Source organism: Schistocerca americana, chromosome 5 (genome assembly GCF_021461395.2).
Source record: "Schistocerca americana isolate TAMUIC-IGC-003095 chromosome 5, iqSchAmer2.1, whole genome shotgun sequence".
In the NCBI taxonomy this organism is placed as follows: Eukaryota; Metazoa; Arthropoda; class Insecta; order Orthoptera; family Acrididae; genus Schistocerca; species Schistocerca americana.
Genome location: NC_060123.1, coordinates 542,994,927 through 543,016,244, shown reverse-complemented (window position 1 = coordinate 543,016,244; position 21,318 = coordinate 542,994,927). Strand labels below are relative to the sequence as shown.

The window sequence follows — 21,318 nt, the reverse complement described above, 5'->3', positions numbered from 1 at the left end:
TTTTGTCTGCAGAAGATGTTGTAATTGTGCGTGGTGTAGTGTCGCCTGTGTTACGTTCATGATTTAGTTCAGCGTCAGCACGGGGCGCAGGCACACCGATAGATGTCTCCGCGTTCATTACGTCTTCGTCAGCAGTAACGGGTTCGGAGGCCTCGTGCTGGCTGACGGTTACGTCCTCCTCGACTTGTAACGTCTCCTCTTGGCCGGAAACGGTGCGACGTCTTCGCTTGCGACGTTTCGGGGAACGTTGTTTCCTTGTGCGACCCTCCGTGTCCGACGACGCAAGGGAGTCGCGTAGTTCTGGCAGAAAGGCCGCTGTAGGAACGATGAGCGAGTCAATCTCCATCGTGTTTCCGAGGCCAGGCTCAGCGTCGGGTAGCGCCGGCATCTTCGGAGCGGCGTCGATGGCCGGCTGAGGCGGCGGGCCGTCCGAGGCGCTCTCCGTCGGTGTCTGGTCGGGCTCGTTGGTGGCGTCGTGTGTGGTGACCGGGCGACGTTGCAAAGCGGTAGGAGAAGCTAGAGCAGCGGCATAGGTCACCGGTAGCACCGTAGGTTGCGACGTGGGTGGTTCTTCGGCAGCTGGAAGTTGCGTAATACGCCGTTGTAGGCAATCGGATCTAAGGTGGCCTTCTTTGCCGCACCCGGAACAGGTCCGAGGCTGGCCGTCGTATATAATTATTGCACGGCATCCGCCGATCTGTAAGTAGGACGGGACGATGCTTCGGAGATCTATAGTGACCTGTCGGACCCCGTTTAGGACAGGATACGTCCGAAACTGTGTCCACTTCTCCGCAGTGTGGCCGTGGACTGTGCCGTGTGGGCGTAGTGCCGCGACGACTTCCTCGGCAGGAAGTTCGAATGGCAATTCGAAAATGCGTATCGTTCGCATACCTAAGCCTGCGTGGTCGACGGTTACCTCCCCCACGTTGCCATCAGCGTGACAGAAGCGGAGCCCCTGTTTGGTCTCACGTAGTATGCGTTCGCACGCCGCGTCGTTAATGATTTTCACATAGACCGTGCTGCTCACGATGGACAAATGTATGCCGATAATATCGGTCGCCGGGATCTTCACTTCCTCTCGCAGAAAACGCTTCACCTCGAGTGCTTTGGGTCGGGCATAATCGTTGCAGAAAGTAAATCGGAGTGTTGATTTACGATAACGGTTCGCCATGGATCGTACAAGGTAAGCCGGCACTTAAGCAACGGCCGTCAGAAAGTAAACAAGGCGAGCTCGCGCGCCGCACGAAGTCAACACGTACGCGTCCGCTCTGTTGCCCTGCCGAAGGCAAACTGATGTCTTGAACTTCAGCTTACTCTTCATCACTACTATATTGTGATTATATCTGCTCCCGGTTACGCCTTACAATCCAGTATCTGATTTCGGAATCTCTGTCTCACCATGATGTAATCTAATTGAAATCTTCCCGTATCTCCCGGCCTTTCCCAAGTGTGATTCTTGAACAGGGTATTCGCTATTACTAGCTGAAACTTGTTACAGAACTCAATTAGTCTTTCTCCTCTTATATTCCTTGTCCCAAGCCCATATTCTCCTGTAACCTTTTCTTCTACTCCTTCCCCTACAACTGCATTCCAGTCGCCCATGACTATTAGATTTACGTCCCCCTTTACATATTGCATTACTCTTTCAATATCCTCATACACTTTCTCTATCTGTTCATGTTCAGCTTGCAACGTCGGCATGTATACCTGAACTATCGTTGTCAGTGTTGGTCTGCTGTCGATTCTGATTAGAACAACCCAGTCACTGAACTGTTCACAGTAACACACCCTCTGCCTTACCTTCCTATTATAACGAATCCTACACCTGTTATACCATTTTCTGCTGCTGTTGATATTACCCGATACTCATCTGACCAGAAATCCTTGTCTTCCTTCAACTTCACTTCACAGACCCCTACTATATCTAGATTGAGCCTTTGCATTTCCCTTTTCAGATTTTCTAGTTTCCTTACCACATTCAAGCTTCTGACATTCCATGCCCCGACTCGTAGAGCGTTATCCTTTCGTTGATTATTCAATCTTTTTCTCATGGTAACCTCCCCCTTGGCAGTTCCCTCCCGGAGATCCGAATGGGGGACTATTCCGGAATCTTTTGCCAATGGATAGATCATCATGACACTCCAATTACAGGCCACATGTCCTGTGGATACACGTTACGTGCCTTTAATGCAGTGGTTTCCATTGCCTTCTGCATCCTCATGTCGTTGATAATTGCTGATTCTTCCGCCTTTAGGGGCAATTTCCCACCCCTAGGACAAGAGAGTGCCCTGAACCTCTATCCGCTCCTCCGCCCTCTTTGACAAGGCCGTTGGCAGAATGAGGGTGACTTCTTATGCCGGAAGTCTTCGGCCGCCAATGCTGATTATTCATCAAAATTTAGGCAGTGGCGGGGATCGAACCTGGGTACGTACCCTTGTATGTTTCAGAAAATTGGTACGAGATGCGGATTAAAGAGAATACTGTTACTCAAAGACAATAAACAAAAGAAAGCATCAGAAGGGAGAGAGAGAGAGAGACAGAAAGCGGAAGGCTCATCATTATAAACAGGTAGTATGCAAATGCAAAGTACTACCTCAGTGTTTAGCTGTATGGCGCGCCGGTAATTTATATATCGTGAATGCACAAAATACGTGCACGGAATTCCGTGTAGCATCTGTGGGTACCTCAGAAGTCTCCCCTAATTTGTCATCTTTCTTCTAGTGAACCTCATCGGTAAGAGTTATAATAGTTTAATTAATATAGAGTCAGTATAATATTTTGCTCGTTAAAGCTCCTCTTTCATTTTTTAAGAGGTCCAGAAGGCTAAGGCTTGATGTACCAATTTAAAAGGCCCTGTATTCCAGCCACATTTGTAAAGTAATGGACACTTCATTTATATTATTTTTGAATATGAGGCCAAAGGGCCGTCTTTGGTAGTCGCATTAAACAAGATAATTGTATGTAATTGTTTTACGTAAATTTTATTTGTCAAATGTCGTCAAGTACTGCTGCTTCAGGGTTTTACTAGTAATGTGAGGCACACGACCGGCATGCAAATATGAGGCAGATGTTCTGAACAGAAAAATATGTGTGTGTGTGTGTGCTTGTGTGTGTGTGTGTGTGTGTGTGTGTGTGTGTGTGTGTGTGTGTGCACACATCCATGCCCGAGGCAGAATTCGAACCTGCGACCGTAGCGGTCGCTCGGCTCCAGACTGTAGCGCCTAGAACCGACTGCAAAATGTTTCCTTATTGTAGTTACCGTACCTGTATTTCTGAACTCAAGTTACCCCCATTTTTCACATTATAGTGTTCCTCTAAAAACCATTGCATCCAAGGGTGGTACTTGTATTGCTGTAAAACTCTTTTAACATCACAATGACGGGCTTCCACCGGATAACAGTTGCATCCCCTGTGAACAGTAGATACGAAATAGTTCTGCGACTCCCGTTTATTAATCTCACGTACCTTTACCTGACGTGGCAAGTTATTACACAGCAGCTTGGTGTCTCATACTACCGGTGTACTTTTCACTAACAATCCACATTGGACCGAGCGAGGTGGTGCAGTGGTTAGACACTGGACTCGCATTCGGGAGGACGACGGTTCAATCCCGCGTCCGGCCATCCTGATTTAGGTTTTCCGTGATTTCCCTAAATCGCTCCAGGCAAATGCCGGGATGATTCCTTTCAAAGGGCACGGCCGACTTCCTTCCCCGTCCTTCCCTAATCCGATGAGACCGATGACCTCGCTGTCTGGTCTCCTTCCCCAAACCAACCAACCAACCAATCCACATTGGCTCACCGCTTAGTGCGTCTCACTACTGGCATCAAATATTAACTACAACACGCAAATCGTCCTTGCCAGGCAAACTCATCCTACGTCTCAATCAATACACTCATTGTCTTTCAATACTGCCTCAACTGTTGAAAATCGCTCACACGTACTCCAAATATATTCGTCTCCTTCTTCTTCCTTCTGTACCAGCCCAAAGTTATGAAAGTGGTTAACATACATTAAACCAACCTCTTGAGATGTTAGATGTGTAGACGACCTTCCGATTTGCGACTCCTGAGGGTCACCCTATCGTAAAGTTACTATGAAAAATTTTCCTCACTCTGGATGCACTACAGTGTACGAAAGAATTTTTATCGTACAAATCAGCATCACGTGCGTCATTTTAATTTATTATGTCTTTAGTATCACCTATTTGCAACACATTTATCAGAGAGTATCCATATATACCACAGAGTGTAAAGTCTTCCTCAAAAGTATCAGAATAACCTGAATTGCATTTTTCCTGATTCGCATGCAACCCGCATAACGCAGTTTTCTAGCAGGTCCTCTAATCGCTCCTCAAATGGTTCAAATGGCTCTGAGCACTATGGGACTCAACTGTTGAGGTCATTAGTCCCCTAGAACTGAGAACTAGTTAAACCTAACTAATCTAAGGACATCACAAACATCCATGCCCGAGGCAGGATTCGGGCCTGCAACCGTAGCGGTCTTGCAGTTCCAGACTGCAGCGCCTTTAACCGCACGGCCACTTCGGCCGGCTAATCGCTCCTCGGTACACGGTACAGTCGTTTGACTATTGAAAATGGTTCCAACAAGCCACCACTGTGAAACACTGCTCTGTGTCGCAAAAACTCAAGATAACTACAAATATCATGGAACATCTTATCACAGATAAGACTGTCCTTAAGGATTGTAAGCTTACATTTTTTACAGTAAATGAAATACCTGAAATATTGCCACTCTCATTATTACAACAGGTATGCAATGCACATTAAAACTTTAAGTTATTCACGAGCAGCTAGTTGAGAATGTGTATGAACTTCAAATGACACGACGAACCGTCTCGTTCTGAATATGGATTCAAACCCAGGTCATGCAGACTAAAAACAATTTCGTGACTGATGGAAACTAGCAGTCATTACTGTCATTTTGCGTTAAATAATAAGTACTATATGTTACTTTGAAAACGAAATCACGAATACGACGAACTTACTACGTGCATTGCGTACTTGTTGTAATAATGAGAGTGGTAATATTTCAGGTATTTCAGTTATTGTAAAAAATGTAAGCTTACAAGTCTTAAGGACAGTCTTATCTATGATAAGGCGTTCCATGATATTTGGAGTTATCTTGAGTTTTTGCGATACATAGCAGTGTTTGCTAGTGGTGACTTGTTGGAACCATTTTCAATAGTGAAGCTACTGTACCGAGGAGCGATTAGAGGACCTGCTAGAAATCTGCGTTCTACGGGGTTGAATGGGAATCAGGCGAAATGCAATCCAGGTCGTTCGGACACTTTTGAGCATGGCTGTACATCCCAAAGCCACAAAAAACTATTATAATGTTGTTTTCCCACTATACTGTATGCAGGCACTGTGTATAATTTTTCATACCCTCTGTGGTGCTGTAGTTGTCATGTCTATTAGCGTGATTGCTGTCCACCGTAAGTTACAATTGACCTCATATTGTAAGTGCGTGTTTAGAGCCGACAATCACTTTCCCTGACTTTAGAAACCGTTTCAGTAGAATATTGTCATCCAACAAACTCGTTGCAAACGACGTTGTGCTACATGGTCAGCTAGCAATAGGAACTGATAGGAATAGGGATAAGAAGACGTTATATAGATAAAGAAGACATTATATAGATAAAAACACCAAAGAGGAAATAGCAGTTTGTTTTCTTAGTACTCTGCAATAAAAATGAAAGTGAATGATGACACAACATTAATGAAATTATAATATTTTTCCCTTTTCCAAATACCAACCATCGAAAAAATCCTTGTATTATATTCCTGGTTGCAGTGACTAACAGCTCACGGTTCCCTAATAGTGTAATATTTTATTTCTCGTAATTAATACAGTATGTAACAGGTGTAGTTGCAGATATTTCTAATGGTGACTGAGGGCAGTATATTGAAGAACATTACAACAGCATTTACGTCGTTTGCAGACTAATAAATATACCTAATACAAATAGTATGTTTTTTGGTTGGGTAGTAACTCCAAGTACAAGTGGCAAAAGCAAGCCAATAGGACGTATTCTCCCTTGAGCAACAAGTCAGTTGTCAATGTGTGGAAGCAAAATGGGCAGGCCATACTGACAGGCGTAGTCCGCTTAGTGGTGCTGTTACGATCGTGCAGAATAGATGAGGTCGAAAAATTTGTGATGTGTCTGTGGCAAGACCGTTTGGCACAGATAAAAAGACAATCAACATACTGATATGTGTATATATTAACGTTCCACATATAACGATATCTGCACTTACACCTATTACACATTGGAACTTCCAGCAAATGTGACACTGTACGTTACGCAATCGCACTATCTCCATTCCTCTTTCCTCTCTCTCATATCAGAAACCGTGTATTTACATTCATCGTCAGAAATAAGACCAGTAAATTCATGAGCCGATGGATGTCCATCTATTGTCGATATAAGAAGTACGTTTCAACGTGATAGTGAAAGTTACATCTTAATTTTTAGTGTAATTATAGTTACCAAGATTGAAAAATATAGATTCATAAAATGAGTGACTTGATTGTTTCTCATACAGCATCCCTTCAGAGATTTTCAGTGAGCTGCAATGCAAGCCAACAGTTTCGTTCAACAAGTTTTCACACGCCATAGAAAGTTAAGAGACAATCACCTAATGTTATCTCTATAGACATGTAATAGCAGACCAATACATGATGAATTTATTGGCGTATAACTGTGACAGCTGTTTCATGACAGAGTTCTGAGCTTATAATGTCCGAGACCCCGAGTTACGGCAAAATGTGTTAAGAATGCTGCATCTCCCTGATTACACCAGCAGGAATTATTAGCGACGAGAGATTTTCAAATAACTGCGGTAAGTTACGAACACGTATTACTACTCGCTCTGTGCTCTGTCTTTCCTGTGATCCACTAACACCTCTGCAGTACAGATCAGGCTGTACGTAACTGCTGATAAATGAGCAACTGGCTGGATAACGAGCACCTGAGAGTGAACATACAGTATAAAAACACATTTCATAAGAACTAAATCCACTTCTTAATAAAGTAGCTTGAAGTCGTATCTCATATGCATTTAATCTAATTGATAGTCCTGAAACACTTTTGAACGCCAAGATAGCTGAAGGAACATAAAAATTAAATGTGAGTAAACTGAATCTATATGATATGTGAAACTGTATACAATAGGGAGAAAGTGTATGGCTCGAAGTACTATAGATATATCAAATATGAGAGAACATGTCAAAATGGTATATATACAACACATAATGGGCCATTAGAAGAGAATGTGTCGTAAGTAGACGAAACCCAAGCTTTCGAGTGGCCATGTTCGTGTCATTTTCATACGAATGACCATGTTAGAAGTGACTAAAATAAAATGCATGTTATAAAGAAAAATTATATATTTGTCATGACTCAGACGGAAGAAGTTTTAATAAACTTCTGTTGGAGCTTAGAAATAACGATTTATATGAGTCATGTTAATCGGTGATCGACAGTATCATAGGGGTTTACGGTGTCTTTACTTTGGCAAAACTGATTCCATGGCTGAATAAAGCAGCCACCTTACGTATCCAGCGGAGTCATCTTTACACGTGCACATCGTGTAGGTACCTACCAGCTCTAATACAAGACACACATAGCAACTGCACAGTTATCAAGTGACGTTACTCGCTTTCCAGACGACTACACTTTACCCAAAACCGTTGTAAGCCGAAGTGTGTCCAGTTACTTCCTCGGAACACAACAGCGAAAAGTTACGTATACCTTTTCACACTTGAGAGGTATTGCAGTAATACGACGTCGCTGTTCATGTCGAATCACATTTTACCACTGTAATTTACCTGCCACCTACTCCCAGAAAGCATTGAGAAAAGTTTATGTATTTTCCAAGTTAAAGATAATATCCTTTATTTGATGCTAGTGATGCTTGATGTACACCGTTAGACATATTTGATACAAGACTATAATTTGAGAACCTCCGAGTGTATATGACAACCGATTATTTTGCAACCTGTTCATTAATTTGTATAGAATGAGAGAACTTGATCAGACGCCAGCGGCAGCCGTGATCCAGGACCGGAGGTTGCCGACGTTAGCGTAGACGCCTCCATCGGACTCGCACTGTTGCCTTCCCCACGAGACGATGCCGACCTGAGTGCTGCCACTAACGAGCGGACCGCCGGAGTCGCCATAGCAGGTGCTCTTGCCGGCCTCGCCGGCGCAGATCATGCGGTCGGTGACGCCAAACCTGGCCACGCAGCTGGCGCGGTCGATGACGGTGATGTCCACCTTCATCATCGTGGGCGGCGCCGGCGGCCCCGTGGAGGCTGTGCCTCCCCAGCCAGTGATGGTGACTGCGAGCCCGCCTGGTGGGTCGTAGCCTTGGGCAGGGAGACCCACGATCTGTATGTTGCCACCGATGGGCAGAGGAGTGGCTGCCTGCACCGTACCAAAGAGTTCGTTAATTTCAGAATATGTGCGTAGAGGACATCGGGTAACACAATGAGCCAGTTAGCAAATCAATACGGACGTACAAACAACTGTTAATGAAACTTTGAAGACACATTAGATTCTAATATGACTGATTAAAGATTAAACACACTGCAAATAGTCATGATTAAAGATTAAACAAACTGGAAATAGTCACACTTTTCGATCGATGATTTATTTCGTGGTAACTAGTGCAGTGTTGCGTCTAATGTCAAATGGGAGTGATGATTTCTTTTACAAAATTCAAAATTTTAGAGTTCCGTGCCTCAATAGGTAAAAACAGAGCCTCTACAGGATCACTTTTTTGTATTTCTCTCTGTCCGACTTAAAAACTCTTTTTCTCACGAGCGCGTAAACTTGTAAAGTTTTAATTTGTGTTGGACACTATGTCTGTGGCCCATTGGCGTTGTAAAAAATGAATTTTCAAATCAATGCAAACAAAAAATACGCCAATTACAGCACATATTTTAACACTCGCAAAATCATTAGAGTTCTACCCGTTGGCCTACAATCATGAAATTTGGCAAAAAAGGAGAATTCACAGTACAAACGAAGAAAAATATGCGAAAACTGTAAATATACCGATCGGAAAAAAATTTCCGCTGAATTCTAGTCTGATTGTCTGTTAGTCCATCCATTACGTCCCCTTTCTCTTACGAATGGGAGGGTGTATCTAGTTGAATTTTATGTCATGTCTTAGGCCTACAGTCTCTTGCCACCGCAACTAAGGGCTGCTTTTAAGTCATTGTAGTCATAAGCTAAGGCCGTCTATGTTACACTGTTTGATTCACTTATCAAAACCTACAGGTAAATTCTGATGCCAAATCATGATATTTGGCAAGAAACAAGGTTTCACAGTACAACTAAAGGAGACATCCTGAAACTGTAAATTTGTCGCTATTGTACGAGACAAAAAAGTGTTTGTCTTTTCTTATCTGTCTCCGTCTGTTCCACATTCTGTTAACGCCTCTTTTCAGCACGAAACGGCAGACGGACCAAGTTGTAATTTATGCCAGATACTGAGGTCTACGTACTCTTGGCGAGATAATAGAATTAAGATAATAGAATTAAGCTTAAGTGAGGACAGTCAAAAGCTGGTGCTATTTAGGTCACATATTGTGATACTCGCTAAATCTCTCATCCAAACCTATAGCGTACTTACCGTTGGCATAGAATCATAAAATTTGGCGAGAAGCAAGGTTTCAAACTACAAGTAAAGGAAACAATCCGAGAACTGTTAAATTTTTAATAATAGCACACGAAAAATTTACTTTTGTCATTTGTAATTCAACGTCAGATTTGAAATTAAAGAATGCATTATTTCCGCACTCCTTGCATGATGTTTGACTTTTACCATGGCGATCAATTAGCCTGAATGCAGAGGCACCGCCCAGTGTAATAGTGGTCGCCTGCTTCCTGCTTGATTGTACAACACATATTACTGAAGATAAAACATTATCAAAAATCTTCGAATCTCTGGGACTGAGACGTTTTAAATATCAATGTCGACAAAAGGCAAAAATGGTCGACACTCTCGATTCTCAGAATGGATGAACTATCTACATACATAATAAAAGCGCTATCATAATACCCAACCGTCACTCTGAAATATAATCTGTACGGCACATTAGCTTCATAAACACTGCATTCTCAAAGACAATGATGGCGAAGGTTCCAAACAGATCTCTGAATGTGAACTAAAATATAACCTTTGGGGGAAAAATGACATATATTATTTATCAAAGTACGTGAAGAATTTTTTCTATAACAGTAAAAAACAAACATGGCACTACTGTTATAGCTTAGTTGTTGCTTAACAGTAAGAAATACATTTGGAATGCAAATTGGCACTACTGATCTAACTACATGTTAAAGCGGCACTTTGCTATGAGAATTGTTAGACCAAACGAATTAGCGCAGTTTTCACCACATTGGACTCCCATTCCGGAGGACGACGTTTCTAACCCGCTTCCGCCATCTTGAGTTACGGTTTCCGTGATTTACCTAAATCGCTTCAGACAAATGCCGGCATAGTTCCTTCGAAAGGGCACGGCCGACTTCCTTCCTCATCCTTTCCCGATGATCTCGCTGTTTGGTCCCCTCCCTCGAATCAACCAACCAACTAAAAATCGATATTAGCACTACTGTTAAAGTTACAAGTAACACAAGTAAAATTGTAACAGTTTATTTCAAATTTCGCCAGTTACAGGTAATCATCCAACGAAACTAGCAAAAGTTACCCTCCGCGCCACCAGTTAAGGGCAAGCATGAAACGAAATCGCAACAAATTACATCATGCGTCACTGATTACAGATAAATGTTAAATAAATTGTAACGAATAGTTCTCCCATACGTTTCCATGCAGGTGCCGTGGAGCAGGTTGTTACAACATAACAAATAATGTCAGACTTCTCAATAAATGTCACACTGTAGAGAATTGTAACAAGTTGCCCCACACACTGCCATGCTTAGCACACGAGGCAAATTACTATACCATAGCCAACTGTAACAAACTGCTTCCCATCTGTCGCCGGGAAGCGGACTTAGGGCATATTGTTGCTCTGTAACATTTTCACCGTCCCTAATGCAATCACTGATAGCAAATATTTTATTTCTAATGACTGAGTTAGGGCTTCTAGACATAGGAAGACCGAAAAATCTCGTAAATGAAAAGGCATGAGCATAGATTTATTGTAGATCCTTCGAAAAGTTACTCATTCAGCGTCGAATCGGAATACAACATAGCTCTCACATATTGTTACATACGGATACCAATATCGTTGTGTTAAAATTAACGTAGAGGAGAAATATCGTCGAAAACCACATTTTCCCCCGCAACATATTCCTTAAGAGCAGCAGCAGTGAAATCGACCACATATGTGGTGGCGCACCTCTGTTCACGTGTGTTAGTTACAGAATAAAATGCAAGTCACATCAACAGCTGGTCAGACTTGGTATAGTCCACCAATCACTGGACAACTTTAATAGCAACTACGCCCGAGTTCAGTTCGTTTGCATAACATATATTCCTGTCTCTGCTCAGTTTGCTTTGTTTATTTTAAGTAGTAAGTGTACAACCTTTCCACGTACTGCAGACAGTTTCGCACCAAGTAACACACAAAAACATCATTTCTTGTGGGCACAAGATGTATATTTCTTGTTTTACAACAGCAACTAGCATTTTTTTCCTAAGGAATGATGGGAGCGCGCATGGGCGTCTACAGAAATGTAGCTAGAGTGGGCAAGGATCTACAACTGCCGCTTTTATGTCCTACAGTCTCAGAAATTATTATTGATTATTCACAAAAAAGCAGCAAAAATTGAACTAATTAATACTTCTCAAACTGAAGGAAAAGGAAGAAACTTTAAAAATGCTTATTAAAGTTATGGCGCCAATAAAACTGCTTATAAAACTGCATACCTCATCATGTTAATCAGTTTATGCCATTATTTGCATACCTACCATTTTTTAAAGTTGACAGGGGTTACTACGCATATGACAAACGTATTTTCAGAGTCATATTGTTTGTTGTTAATAGGTTAAAGTGCAGCCTGGGTCAGCATTGAACGAGATTAATGTAGGGGAACCTCACAAAGCAATCGTGAATCACCCAGTGCACTTGAATCTTGATAGTCTGGGATTAAAACAAGGGGAGCCATGCCCCCCTACCTATCCCCTCCCCACAGTATTACATGTGATCGCAAAGCCATGATAATTTGACAGCAATTCTAAGGCAGCATTTCGAGCCCAGTTGCTCCCAATTCAGTGTGAAGTATCATTTCTTCATTTACTGAAGTGGAGATCTTTTCAACATAGATTTTTTCACTTTGTTCCTCCCACTAGTCCCAAAAACTGGTATTTTCTCACTAGGGCTCATAGATGAAGTGTAGTACGATCGCATTCCTTAGACCTTGCAATACTCGTTGTGCAGTTATAAAACGGAATGTGCTATCAGAAAGCCGTGTCACTTCTGTTTCGACCCCCTAAAAATTCAGACTACTGTTTAGACTGAGCTGTGATGCAGGAGGGCAGAGTATCCTTGTGGATAATGTGGATGGAAGTTGGGTACATATAATTGGCCCAGTTTATTTTAGGCTGGAAACAGGTGGAGGAAATGGTGCAGCGCTATGTTAGAATGGTTCCTTCGTAGAGTTCGATCGTGGCTTCATGAGGGAGAGACAGAGGATAAACATGGGTCTATATTTTCGCAATATTTTATAGATCTCCCCATCTCTCTTGAATATACCTCCTAGTATTGTGTTGGATATTCTTTTACCCTGCATAGTGCTACAGCCCGATGTGGCATGGACTCAGCATATCGCTGGAAGTTCCGTGCAGAGATATGGATCCATGCTGCCTCTATAACCGTCCATAACTGTGGAAGTATTGGCGATGCAACATGTTGTTCATGAACTGACATCTCGATTATGTCCCATAAATGCTCTATGGCATTCATGTCGGGTGATCTGGGTGGCCAAATCATTCGTTCGAATCTTACAGAATCTTCTTCAAACTAATCGAGGAAAACTATGGCCTGGTGATGTGTGATTCATCGTTATCCATGAAAAATCCATCGTTGAATGGCTGAAAAAGTTCTCAAAGTGGTCGAACATAGCCATTTACATAGGTCCAGTGGGACATGAATACCCAATCCATATACTACCATATAGCCCATACTATTATAGACGCACCACTAACTTGTACGGTGCCTTTAGACAGCTTGGCTCCATGGCTATGAGGGGTCTGCGTCACACTCGAACCATACCAGATCTTACCAACTCACATCGGAACTCTTCTGACCAAGCCACGGTTCTCCAGTCGTCTAGCGTCCATCCGATGTAGTCAAGAGTGCAGGAGAGGCACTGCAGGTGATGTCATGCTTTTAGCAAAGGCACTTGTTTCAGTCGTCTGCTGCCATACCCCATTAACACCTAATTTCGCACTGTGCCTAACGGATACGTTCGCGGTATGTGCCACATAAATTTCCGTCGTTAGTCCACACAGTACTGCTTGTTGTCTGTTAGCGCTCATAACTGTAAGCAAACGACGCTGCTCTGCACTCGGTCGTTAAGTAAAGGCCGTCGGCTACAACGTTATCCTTGGTGAGTGATACTGTCTGAAATGCGGTATTCTCGACCTACTCTTGACACTGTGGATTTCAGAATATTTAATTCCATAATGATTTCCGAAGTGGAATGTCCCACGCGTCTAGCTCCAACTACCATTCCGCGTTCAAGGTTGGTTAATTGCCGTCGTCCGGCCATAATACCGTCCGAAACCTTTTCATATGCATCACCTGGTTACATATGACAGCTGTGCCAATGCACTGCCTTTTTTTCCTTTGTGTACGTGATACTACCGCCGTCTGCATAAGTGCATTACATTATCCGATTGCTTATGTTACCTCAGAGTATATTACCGTTTGATAAAACCTGACACAAACGCAATGAAAGGTTTCCAGCATGCCAAAAATCATATACTATATACTCCATTGTGGAAGGAATAAGTACTTTACCCGCCAGGATACCCGAGAGCGCTAACGCGCTGCTTCCTGGATTCGGGTAGGTGCGCCGGCCCAGGATCGAATCCGCCCGCCGGATTAACGACGACGGCCGGTGTGCCGGCCAGACTGGATGTGGCTTTTAGGCGGTTTTCCACATCCTCCCAGGTGAATACCGATGCTGGTCCCCACGTCCCGCCTCAGTTACACGACTCGCAGACATTTAAACCACATTCACACACACTAGACGCAGACAGCTGGGGTACACTAATTCCATCCTGGGGGGTATGGGGTGGCGGCAGGAAGGGCATCCGGTAACCCCATAAAATTAACTATGCAAAATCCATAATTAACCCTGCCGACCCTGCGCAATGCGGGATAAAGGAAGTAGTAAAAGAAAGAAATGGAAAGAATAAGAACTTTATTTAAAATTTACATTTAATCCGATAATCAAGAACTAAAGAGTATGAGATCAATATTTCTCAGTTAATTATGTAAGTGAGTGACAATACCTGATTAAATTACTGATAACCTTGGTGTAGTGCCACTTTGGGACCCTCTCTAGCTGTTAGTAGGATCTTTCGCACCATGCAGTGATGCCACCTATAATCGATTGCTATAGAGAGTGCCTGGAACGTCCTGCATGGGCAACCTGTTGTGAACCCACGAACTTGAGGATAGGGAAAGTGCTTCGAAACTGCCGGAGGCGGTTAAACTGCGGAGGTAGGGGAAGTGTGTCGTGCTATTAGTGATCTGAGTCTTGGCCCCGTTGTCTGTAGCACTTTGTTGGGTTGCATTTGCACCGGAATCAGGATTAGCTCCCAGAACTTTATGAATCGTAGTTATCTCTGATACCTTCGAGTATTATATGAGCGCAGTGGAACTCCCAGTAAGTGAAAATCTATTATGAAGTGATGATACACGAAATTGAAAGGAATATGAAATACAAACGGGATGCTTCTTCCATTAGGTTACGTAGCTTGTTCGATCTAGGCTGTAATCGAGAGCGCGCCCACTCCGAGACTGGGCGCACATGATGACTGCAGAACTTACAGGTGGCTCGTCTGGTTTGGTAGGAGCTATTACTAACATAATTAGCTTGACTCTGGGGCTTGAGTTCGTGAACTTGCTACTACCGTGCATATTGGGCGTTAATGTTGTATGGCCCAAATATACGAGGTAGTATCCTGACATATGTTTTACTCTGGTGCTTGCTGTATTAAACTGATTCAGTAGCCTCTAAAACTGTGGTAACCAGACTGTGTGATGAAAAAATATTAAGTGTTGTATTTTAAGAAATTTCTTATAGCGGTTAGTACTTCGCCCTAGTAAGTTATTCATACGAGAATTCCTTTAGGATTTTAGAAGGTGATGGTAATCGGACGCTATACACGTTGATGTATAGAATGCATGAGTCTCGGGACGTACCATCTGAATTTCGGAATAGTTTCATCCACACAATTCCGTAGGCTGCAAAAACTGACAAGTGCGAGAGGTATTGCACAATCAGTGTAATAGCTCATGTATCCAAGTTGCTGACAAGAACAAAACACAGAATAAAGGAAAAGAAAACTGACGATATACCAGGTGACGATTAGTTTAGATTTAGAAAATATAAAGGCACGGGAGGCAATTCTGACGTTAATAATGCAAGCAAGACGAAAGAGAAATCAAGACGCATTCATAGGATTTGTCGACCTAGAGAAAGCGTTCGACAATCTGAAATGGTGCAAGATATTCGAAATTCTGAGAAAAATAAGGGTAAGCAATAGGGAGAGAGGGGTGATATACAATATGTACAAGAGCCAAGAGGGAATAGTAAGAGGACGACCAAGAACGAAGTGCTCGGATAAAAGAGAGTGTATGAGGTGGAAGTAGTCCTTCGCCTTTTGTCTTCAACATGTACATCGAAAAAGCAATGATGGAAATAAAAGACAGGTTGAGTAGTGGAATTAAAATTCAAGGTGAATGGATCTCAGTCATTCGATTCGCTGATGACATTGCTATCCCGAGTGAAAGTGAAGAAGAATTACTTGATATGCTGAATGGAATGGACAGTTTAACGAGTACAGAATATTGCATGAGAGTAAATCGATGAAAAACGAAAGTAATGAGAAGTAGCAGAAGTGAGAAGAGCAGGAAACTTGAAATCGAGATTGATGGTCACGAAGTAGATCAATTTAAGAAATTTTGCTACTTAGCCAGTAAAATAGCCAATGATAAACGGAGCAAAGAGGACATCAAAAGCAGACTAGCAAATGCCAAAAATGTCATTCCTGGCCACGAGAACCCTACTAGTATGAAACATAGGCCTTAATTTAAGGAAGGAATTCCTGGGAATGTTCATCCGGTGTACAGCATTGTATGGTAGTAAACATGGACAGTGAGAAAACCGGAAAAGGATCGAATCATTTAAGATGTGGTGCTACAGACCAATGCTGAAAACTAGATCGACTGATAAGGTAAGGAATGAGAGGTTCTTCGCAGAATCGGAGAGAAAAGGAAATGTGGAAAAAACTGATAAGGAAAGGATTATAGGACATCTGTTAAGACAAGGGAGAATGACTTCCATGATACTAAAGAGAGCTGTAGAGGGTAAAAACTGCAGAGGGAGACAGAGATTTGAATGCATCCAGCCAATAAGTGAGGACGTAGGTTGTAAGTGCTACTCTGCGATGAAAAAGTTGGCACAGGAGAGGAATTCGTGGCGGGCCGCATAAAACCAGTCGGAAGACTAATGACCCAAAAAAAGTAATCGGACAGAGTGCAACTTTAAGTCATTTTATTGGTGAGTTATTTTATTGGTAAGCTTGTTAAATGTTGACCCTTTATCCGAGAGATTATGCTTTTGGGCTTTGTTAATGTATTCTGAAGAGTTAACTTAGGGTTGCGGCTGGATAATTATACCCGTGTCTGGGGCAGGACTGGGAGGAAATTAACATCTACATATAGAAGTTAGTTGGATAAGAAGTATAGCCTTCTGTCTTGGCGAATGCTAATAGCGTTTGTTTTTCAGATAACGAGAGTCGTTTTCTGATGTTAAACAGAGTGGCCGGTATAGATTGTAAGTATTCAAACATTGTATCCTAAGGATGCACCCTACGACCGCCCCTCCCGTCAAAGCATAAGTCACAGCCAAATAAAATCATAACGGTAACGACAATGCGGACCACGTATCAGTACCATTCAAAAGAAATCAGCATACGCATTAAGACTTATATCACACTAGGAGACGGGACCGTCAGGTCCAGTTCCGTAGAAAGCAGTTGCCCGCTGACAGACCAAGACCCACGTTTGCCCTTTCTCGTCTGTCTGAAATTGAGGTCCGCCCCTGACTTTCTTCAGGTCGCCAAATATGTTCAAATCACGTGATGAAAGATCCGAGCTGTAGGGAGGAAGTTGCAGCGTTTCCTAACTGAATGGCTGAAGCGAAAATGATGTTTGTTGGGCCCCCAATTGTGTGGTCATCAGCACCGGTAGAAAGTCCCATGTGTTACACTATCCAATTTTTACACAGTCCAGTCTAGCGACTGTCACGATTGATGGTGATGAGGACAACACAAACACCCAGTCCCCCGGGAGAAAAAAATTCAAGCCCGGCCGATAATCGAACCCGGGGCCACGGAACCCAGAGGCAGCAACGTTAGCCACTACATCACGAGATGCGGACATAGCTGAAGCGAAGCCTTGCAGTGTGGAGGTAGGCATTATGGTGCAACAGGATGATTACATCTGAAGACTTCAACCGATTGACAGTGTGGGGGCACGCGTTGTCAAGAAACAGGATAACTGCGTCCGACAGTAACACTGGTAGTTGTGACCTTATGGTTCACAGCAGCTTCTGCAAAGTGTCTTCGTTGTGGTGTGCATTAACTGGGGTCCCACGTTCGAGGGAGTTGACGAGCAGAGCCACTGCAGTCATAGAAGAAGGTCGTCATTATCTTACCGGAACCTGTGTCAAATGTTTTAGATTTCCGTGGCGTGGGAATGTGGAATGTTGTGATTTTTGGCTTTGCCGTCTGCCCTCTGGCTGTAGAAATGCTGTCATAATGTTTGCACAATAACACCAGCTCCCACACTGCTAATCTCATACAACGAAGGCTACACTTCACCTATTTCGTTGAGAAACGTTACTACATCCTCCGTACAGTCAGTATCGCTTTCAGTAGGACGAGGGAGTGAAACAGTGTTGCTGTGAATCCGTCTGCAGATGACCAGATTCTAGGAGATAGGAATTGATCATCTCTCGTCTCCCAGTGAAATAAGTGTGTGCTGATTATTTCTGAACGGAACCATTACATGGTCCTGATGTGTCAGGTGTTCGGTTTTCGTTTGACTGCCCCTCATAGCAAACAGTATTAGTCGTTGTGCCATGTACTTATACAAATTGCCTTACTCTATTACAAGGCATAAAAACTTCGTTCCTTAACATTTTTCACTAACTAACAGTATGGGTTCACTTGGCAAATGTTACCATGCTGCACTGTAATAACCAGTACCTCTCCCCACTACATTCTGTGGAACAGAGCCGGTACAGTAACCGAATCGGGCAGTGCTAGGAAGTAGATCGCCCTCACCTGCAGCACCGAGATGTCGTAGTCAATCGTGTTGGGGTCGTAGTAGCCGTGCAGAACACCGTACGCCACGGCGGACACGACGCCGCCGCTCTCGCGTGTCGTGGTGCCGGCCCTCACACTGTAGGTGGCGATGTTGGCACCATAGAGGCAGTGGCCGGCGGTCAGCACCCAGTTGCTGCTGATGACGGACGCCCCGCAATAATGGAGGCCGTTGATCTGCATGGAGACCATCCACGGGTAGCTGGCGATGTCGGTGAAGGTGCCGCCGATTATCCGGCCGTCCCCTCTGGCCCTGACCCTGACCGGCCGGGGGGCGGCCAGGCCACAAGACACCAGACACAGGACAGCGAGGAGGAGGCGCAACATCATCGCAGCTACTGTTGTCGAGCTTTGCAACACCTTTATATTAGCAGGTGCACTCGATTCGTTATCTCACTTCGTAAACACTAGATAAACTAGTGATATTTTCCACTTGCTTATGTCTGTGAACAACCACTTCTGATTACAGACCTGTCTGAAGATGTAAAGGATAACAGAATAATCAGGTGTCAGGGTTCAAATTAGTCAATATGTGACTAGTCGATGCCCACTGCACTTCACGAATCATAACTCCACAAATCTATGTCTTCATTCCGTATCAGTGAATGTTTTTGACATGACATCAAGGACAGGAAGGAACGTTTCTGTTTAAAATTTCGTGTACATTTATGAAACAAGGGAAAGAGGGCTAAGTCATCTAGAATCGACTGAGGGATAGATTAATACAGTAAGTGGAAAGCTTTCACTGTCGTTTACTTTCAGTAGTTAGGGAAATTAGGAAAATACAAATTACGGTTGAAACGTCCCCTTAGAAAATTATAAATGACTGCTTAATCTGACACACAATATTTTTATCGCAACGCAGTCTGCCTTTCAATAATCCTTACAAAAAAATGGCCCAGACAAAAATTAACCTATACCTTTCACAAATCACTTACCTCACAAAAATCTTCGTTACTCGAACTACAGCAATACAGCGAGCGCCCATACTGCCAGCTAAATAAAAGATTCTAACTACTGAAAGCACTAACTACTGATAGGCATAGTTAGCAAATGAAAGATTTTTATAGAGAACAAACAATGTATTTACCTTCATAGTGTTCAAAAGTCATAATATGTATATAGCAGTTCATGACATCCATTCTTACAAATGTACTGTTTCTGATGGACACACGTCCAGATCATCCTCTCTCAAACATCCGGCATCTCACTTCCCCACATCCACCACTGCTGGCGGCTCACCTCCAACTGCGCGCGCGCACACACACTTCAAGGAGGAAGATGTCCTCGTCTGGGAACGAAGTACTAGCGCGCGAGGCGCTTCTCCTTCTAACATGGTGGTTTGGGGAGAAAAAATTCTTGGCTTTATCGTATTTGCTTGACTTTGTGCTTTTTTTTTAATTAAATAATGGAAAGATGAAAGAGTAGTAAGAGGGATAGTGAGAAAAGTAGAAAGCGAACGGCCTAAATGGCTGGCCGGTGGCTTCAGCAAGTCTCCGCTACGTCTGGTGTGGCCTCGCATGGCGTTCATTACTGAACTTGCCGCTGTAATTTCCCGAGTTTTTGTCTGATTTCTTCCCTGGCAAACATATCGTCGGGAATCTTCTTTCTCCTACCAGACCGGACCTCTTCCCACACCAACATTTCTATGACATCAACCAGTTCGTCCCATTGGGAGGTCGTGAAAATAGGGTACGAGTTCATCGTGGCTAACTCTTTCGTCGTGACTGCTTCCAACTGTATGGTACGCCATCTGTATGTGCTTAGTTGGAGCGGTTGATGGGGGAGGGGAGGCTTACGCAGGCCAGGTGGGGTGAAGGGGTACGGGAGGTCTGGGTAGGGGTATGACCCGTTTTGCAGTGACGTGGCAATGCTCTTGAGGACGGTCTGCACGTTGTCCACTCCAGGGAATGGTAGCCACAGCTTCCTCTTCTTCTTTGGTTGCTCAACTTGCGAGCAGTCAGAAGGCGCGGCAGCACCATTGCTTGCAGCTTCCTCCTTGGGGGGGGGGGGGGGGGGGGGCTGACGTCACGTCGTCGGTATCCATTGGCGCCGCCTCCCGCGTTGCTGCGGGGGACTTGGCGTCGGTTGCCTGCGTGGCCGCGTCGACCCCCACCGGTCGACTCACAGGAGGGGCGGCGGCGGGAACCGGTGGCTGTTTCTTGATAGCTCGCAGCTCTTCGCGCAGCTGCTGGAGCTGGCGATGCACAGTTGCGAGCTCCTCCTTTAGTGCGGCCCTCTCGGCCGCAAAGGTGGCTTGAAAACCGGCCATAGCTTGGTCGGTGGCGGCTTCTAGGCGGCGCGGTTTGCATCCCTCGCCGGAGCGTGGGGCGGCGGGGGGGGGGGGGGGGGCGGAGCGGCCGTCGTGGCCCTTGACGCCGCCGCAGGGCTTGGTGCGGCGGGTTGGCGGCGTGAGTCCCTGAGGTAGTCGCAGCTACGCGAGTTGGCGACCTGGGGCCCGCCGCAGTTCGCGCAGCTGCTAGCCATCCCACGAGGCTTCGTGCAACTGCGGGTGTCGTGTGCCGCCACGCACTTCAAGCACGCGGCGGCGTTGTTGCACTCGCGCGCAGTGTGCCCCAGCTGCTGGCAGTTGTGGCCCTGCAGGCACTTGCTGTTCTGCTGCGTGCGCTTGCGCTGCCGTTGGCGGCCGCCGTTGAACCCCATCGCATGGATGAGAGCTTCCAGTGCGGCAGCAATA

The 21,318-nt window shown here is 44.3% G+C and overlaps 1 protein-coding gene across 1 annotated transcript; it reads right to left on the bottom strand.

The window, feature by feature from the left end:
• Positions 1 to 7,893: 7,893 nt before the first annotated feature.
• Positions 7,894 to 20,892, bottom strand: LOC124616505 (trypsin alpha-like). Its single transcript, XM_047144817.1, has 3 exons — positions 20,648 to 20,892; positions 18,582 to 18,969; positions 7,894 to 8,452 (listed from the first exon to the last, which is right to left on the bottom strand). Exons 1-3 carry the CDS (start codon positions 20,890 to 20,892, stop codon positions 8,060 to 8,062), a joined length of 1,026 nt encoding a protein of 341 aa, XP_047000773.1. The 3' UTR covers positions 7,894 to 8,059.
• Positions 20,893 to 21,318: the final 426 nt, after the last annotated feature.

Bases quoted from the DNA above. Each gene is read 5' to 3' on its own strand.
- LOC124616505 (XM_047144817.1), bottom strand. From the start codon at position 20,892: ATGGCCGGTTTTCAAGCCACCTTTGCGGCCGAGAGGGCCGCACTAAAG. The intron at 18,970-20,647 runs GTCAGCCCCCCC...GGTGTTGCAAAG, and splicing joins ATGGATACCGACGACGTGAC to CTCGACAACAGTAGCTGCGA. The intron at 8,453-18,581 runs GTGAGGGCGATC...GGTACGGTGCAG, and splicing joins ACGACATCTCGGTGCTGCAG to GCAGCCACTCCTCTGCCCAT.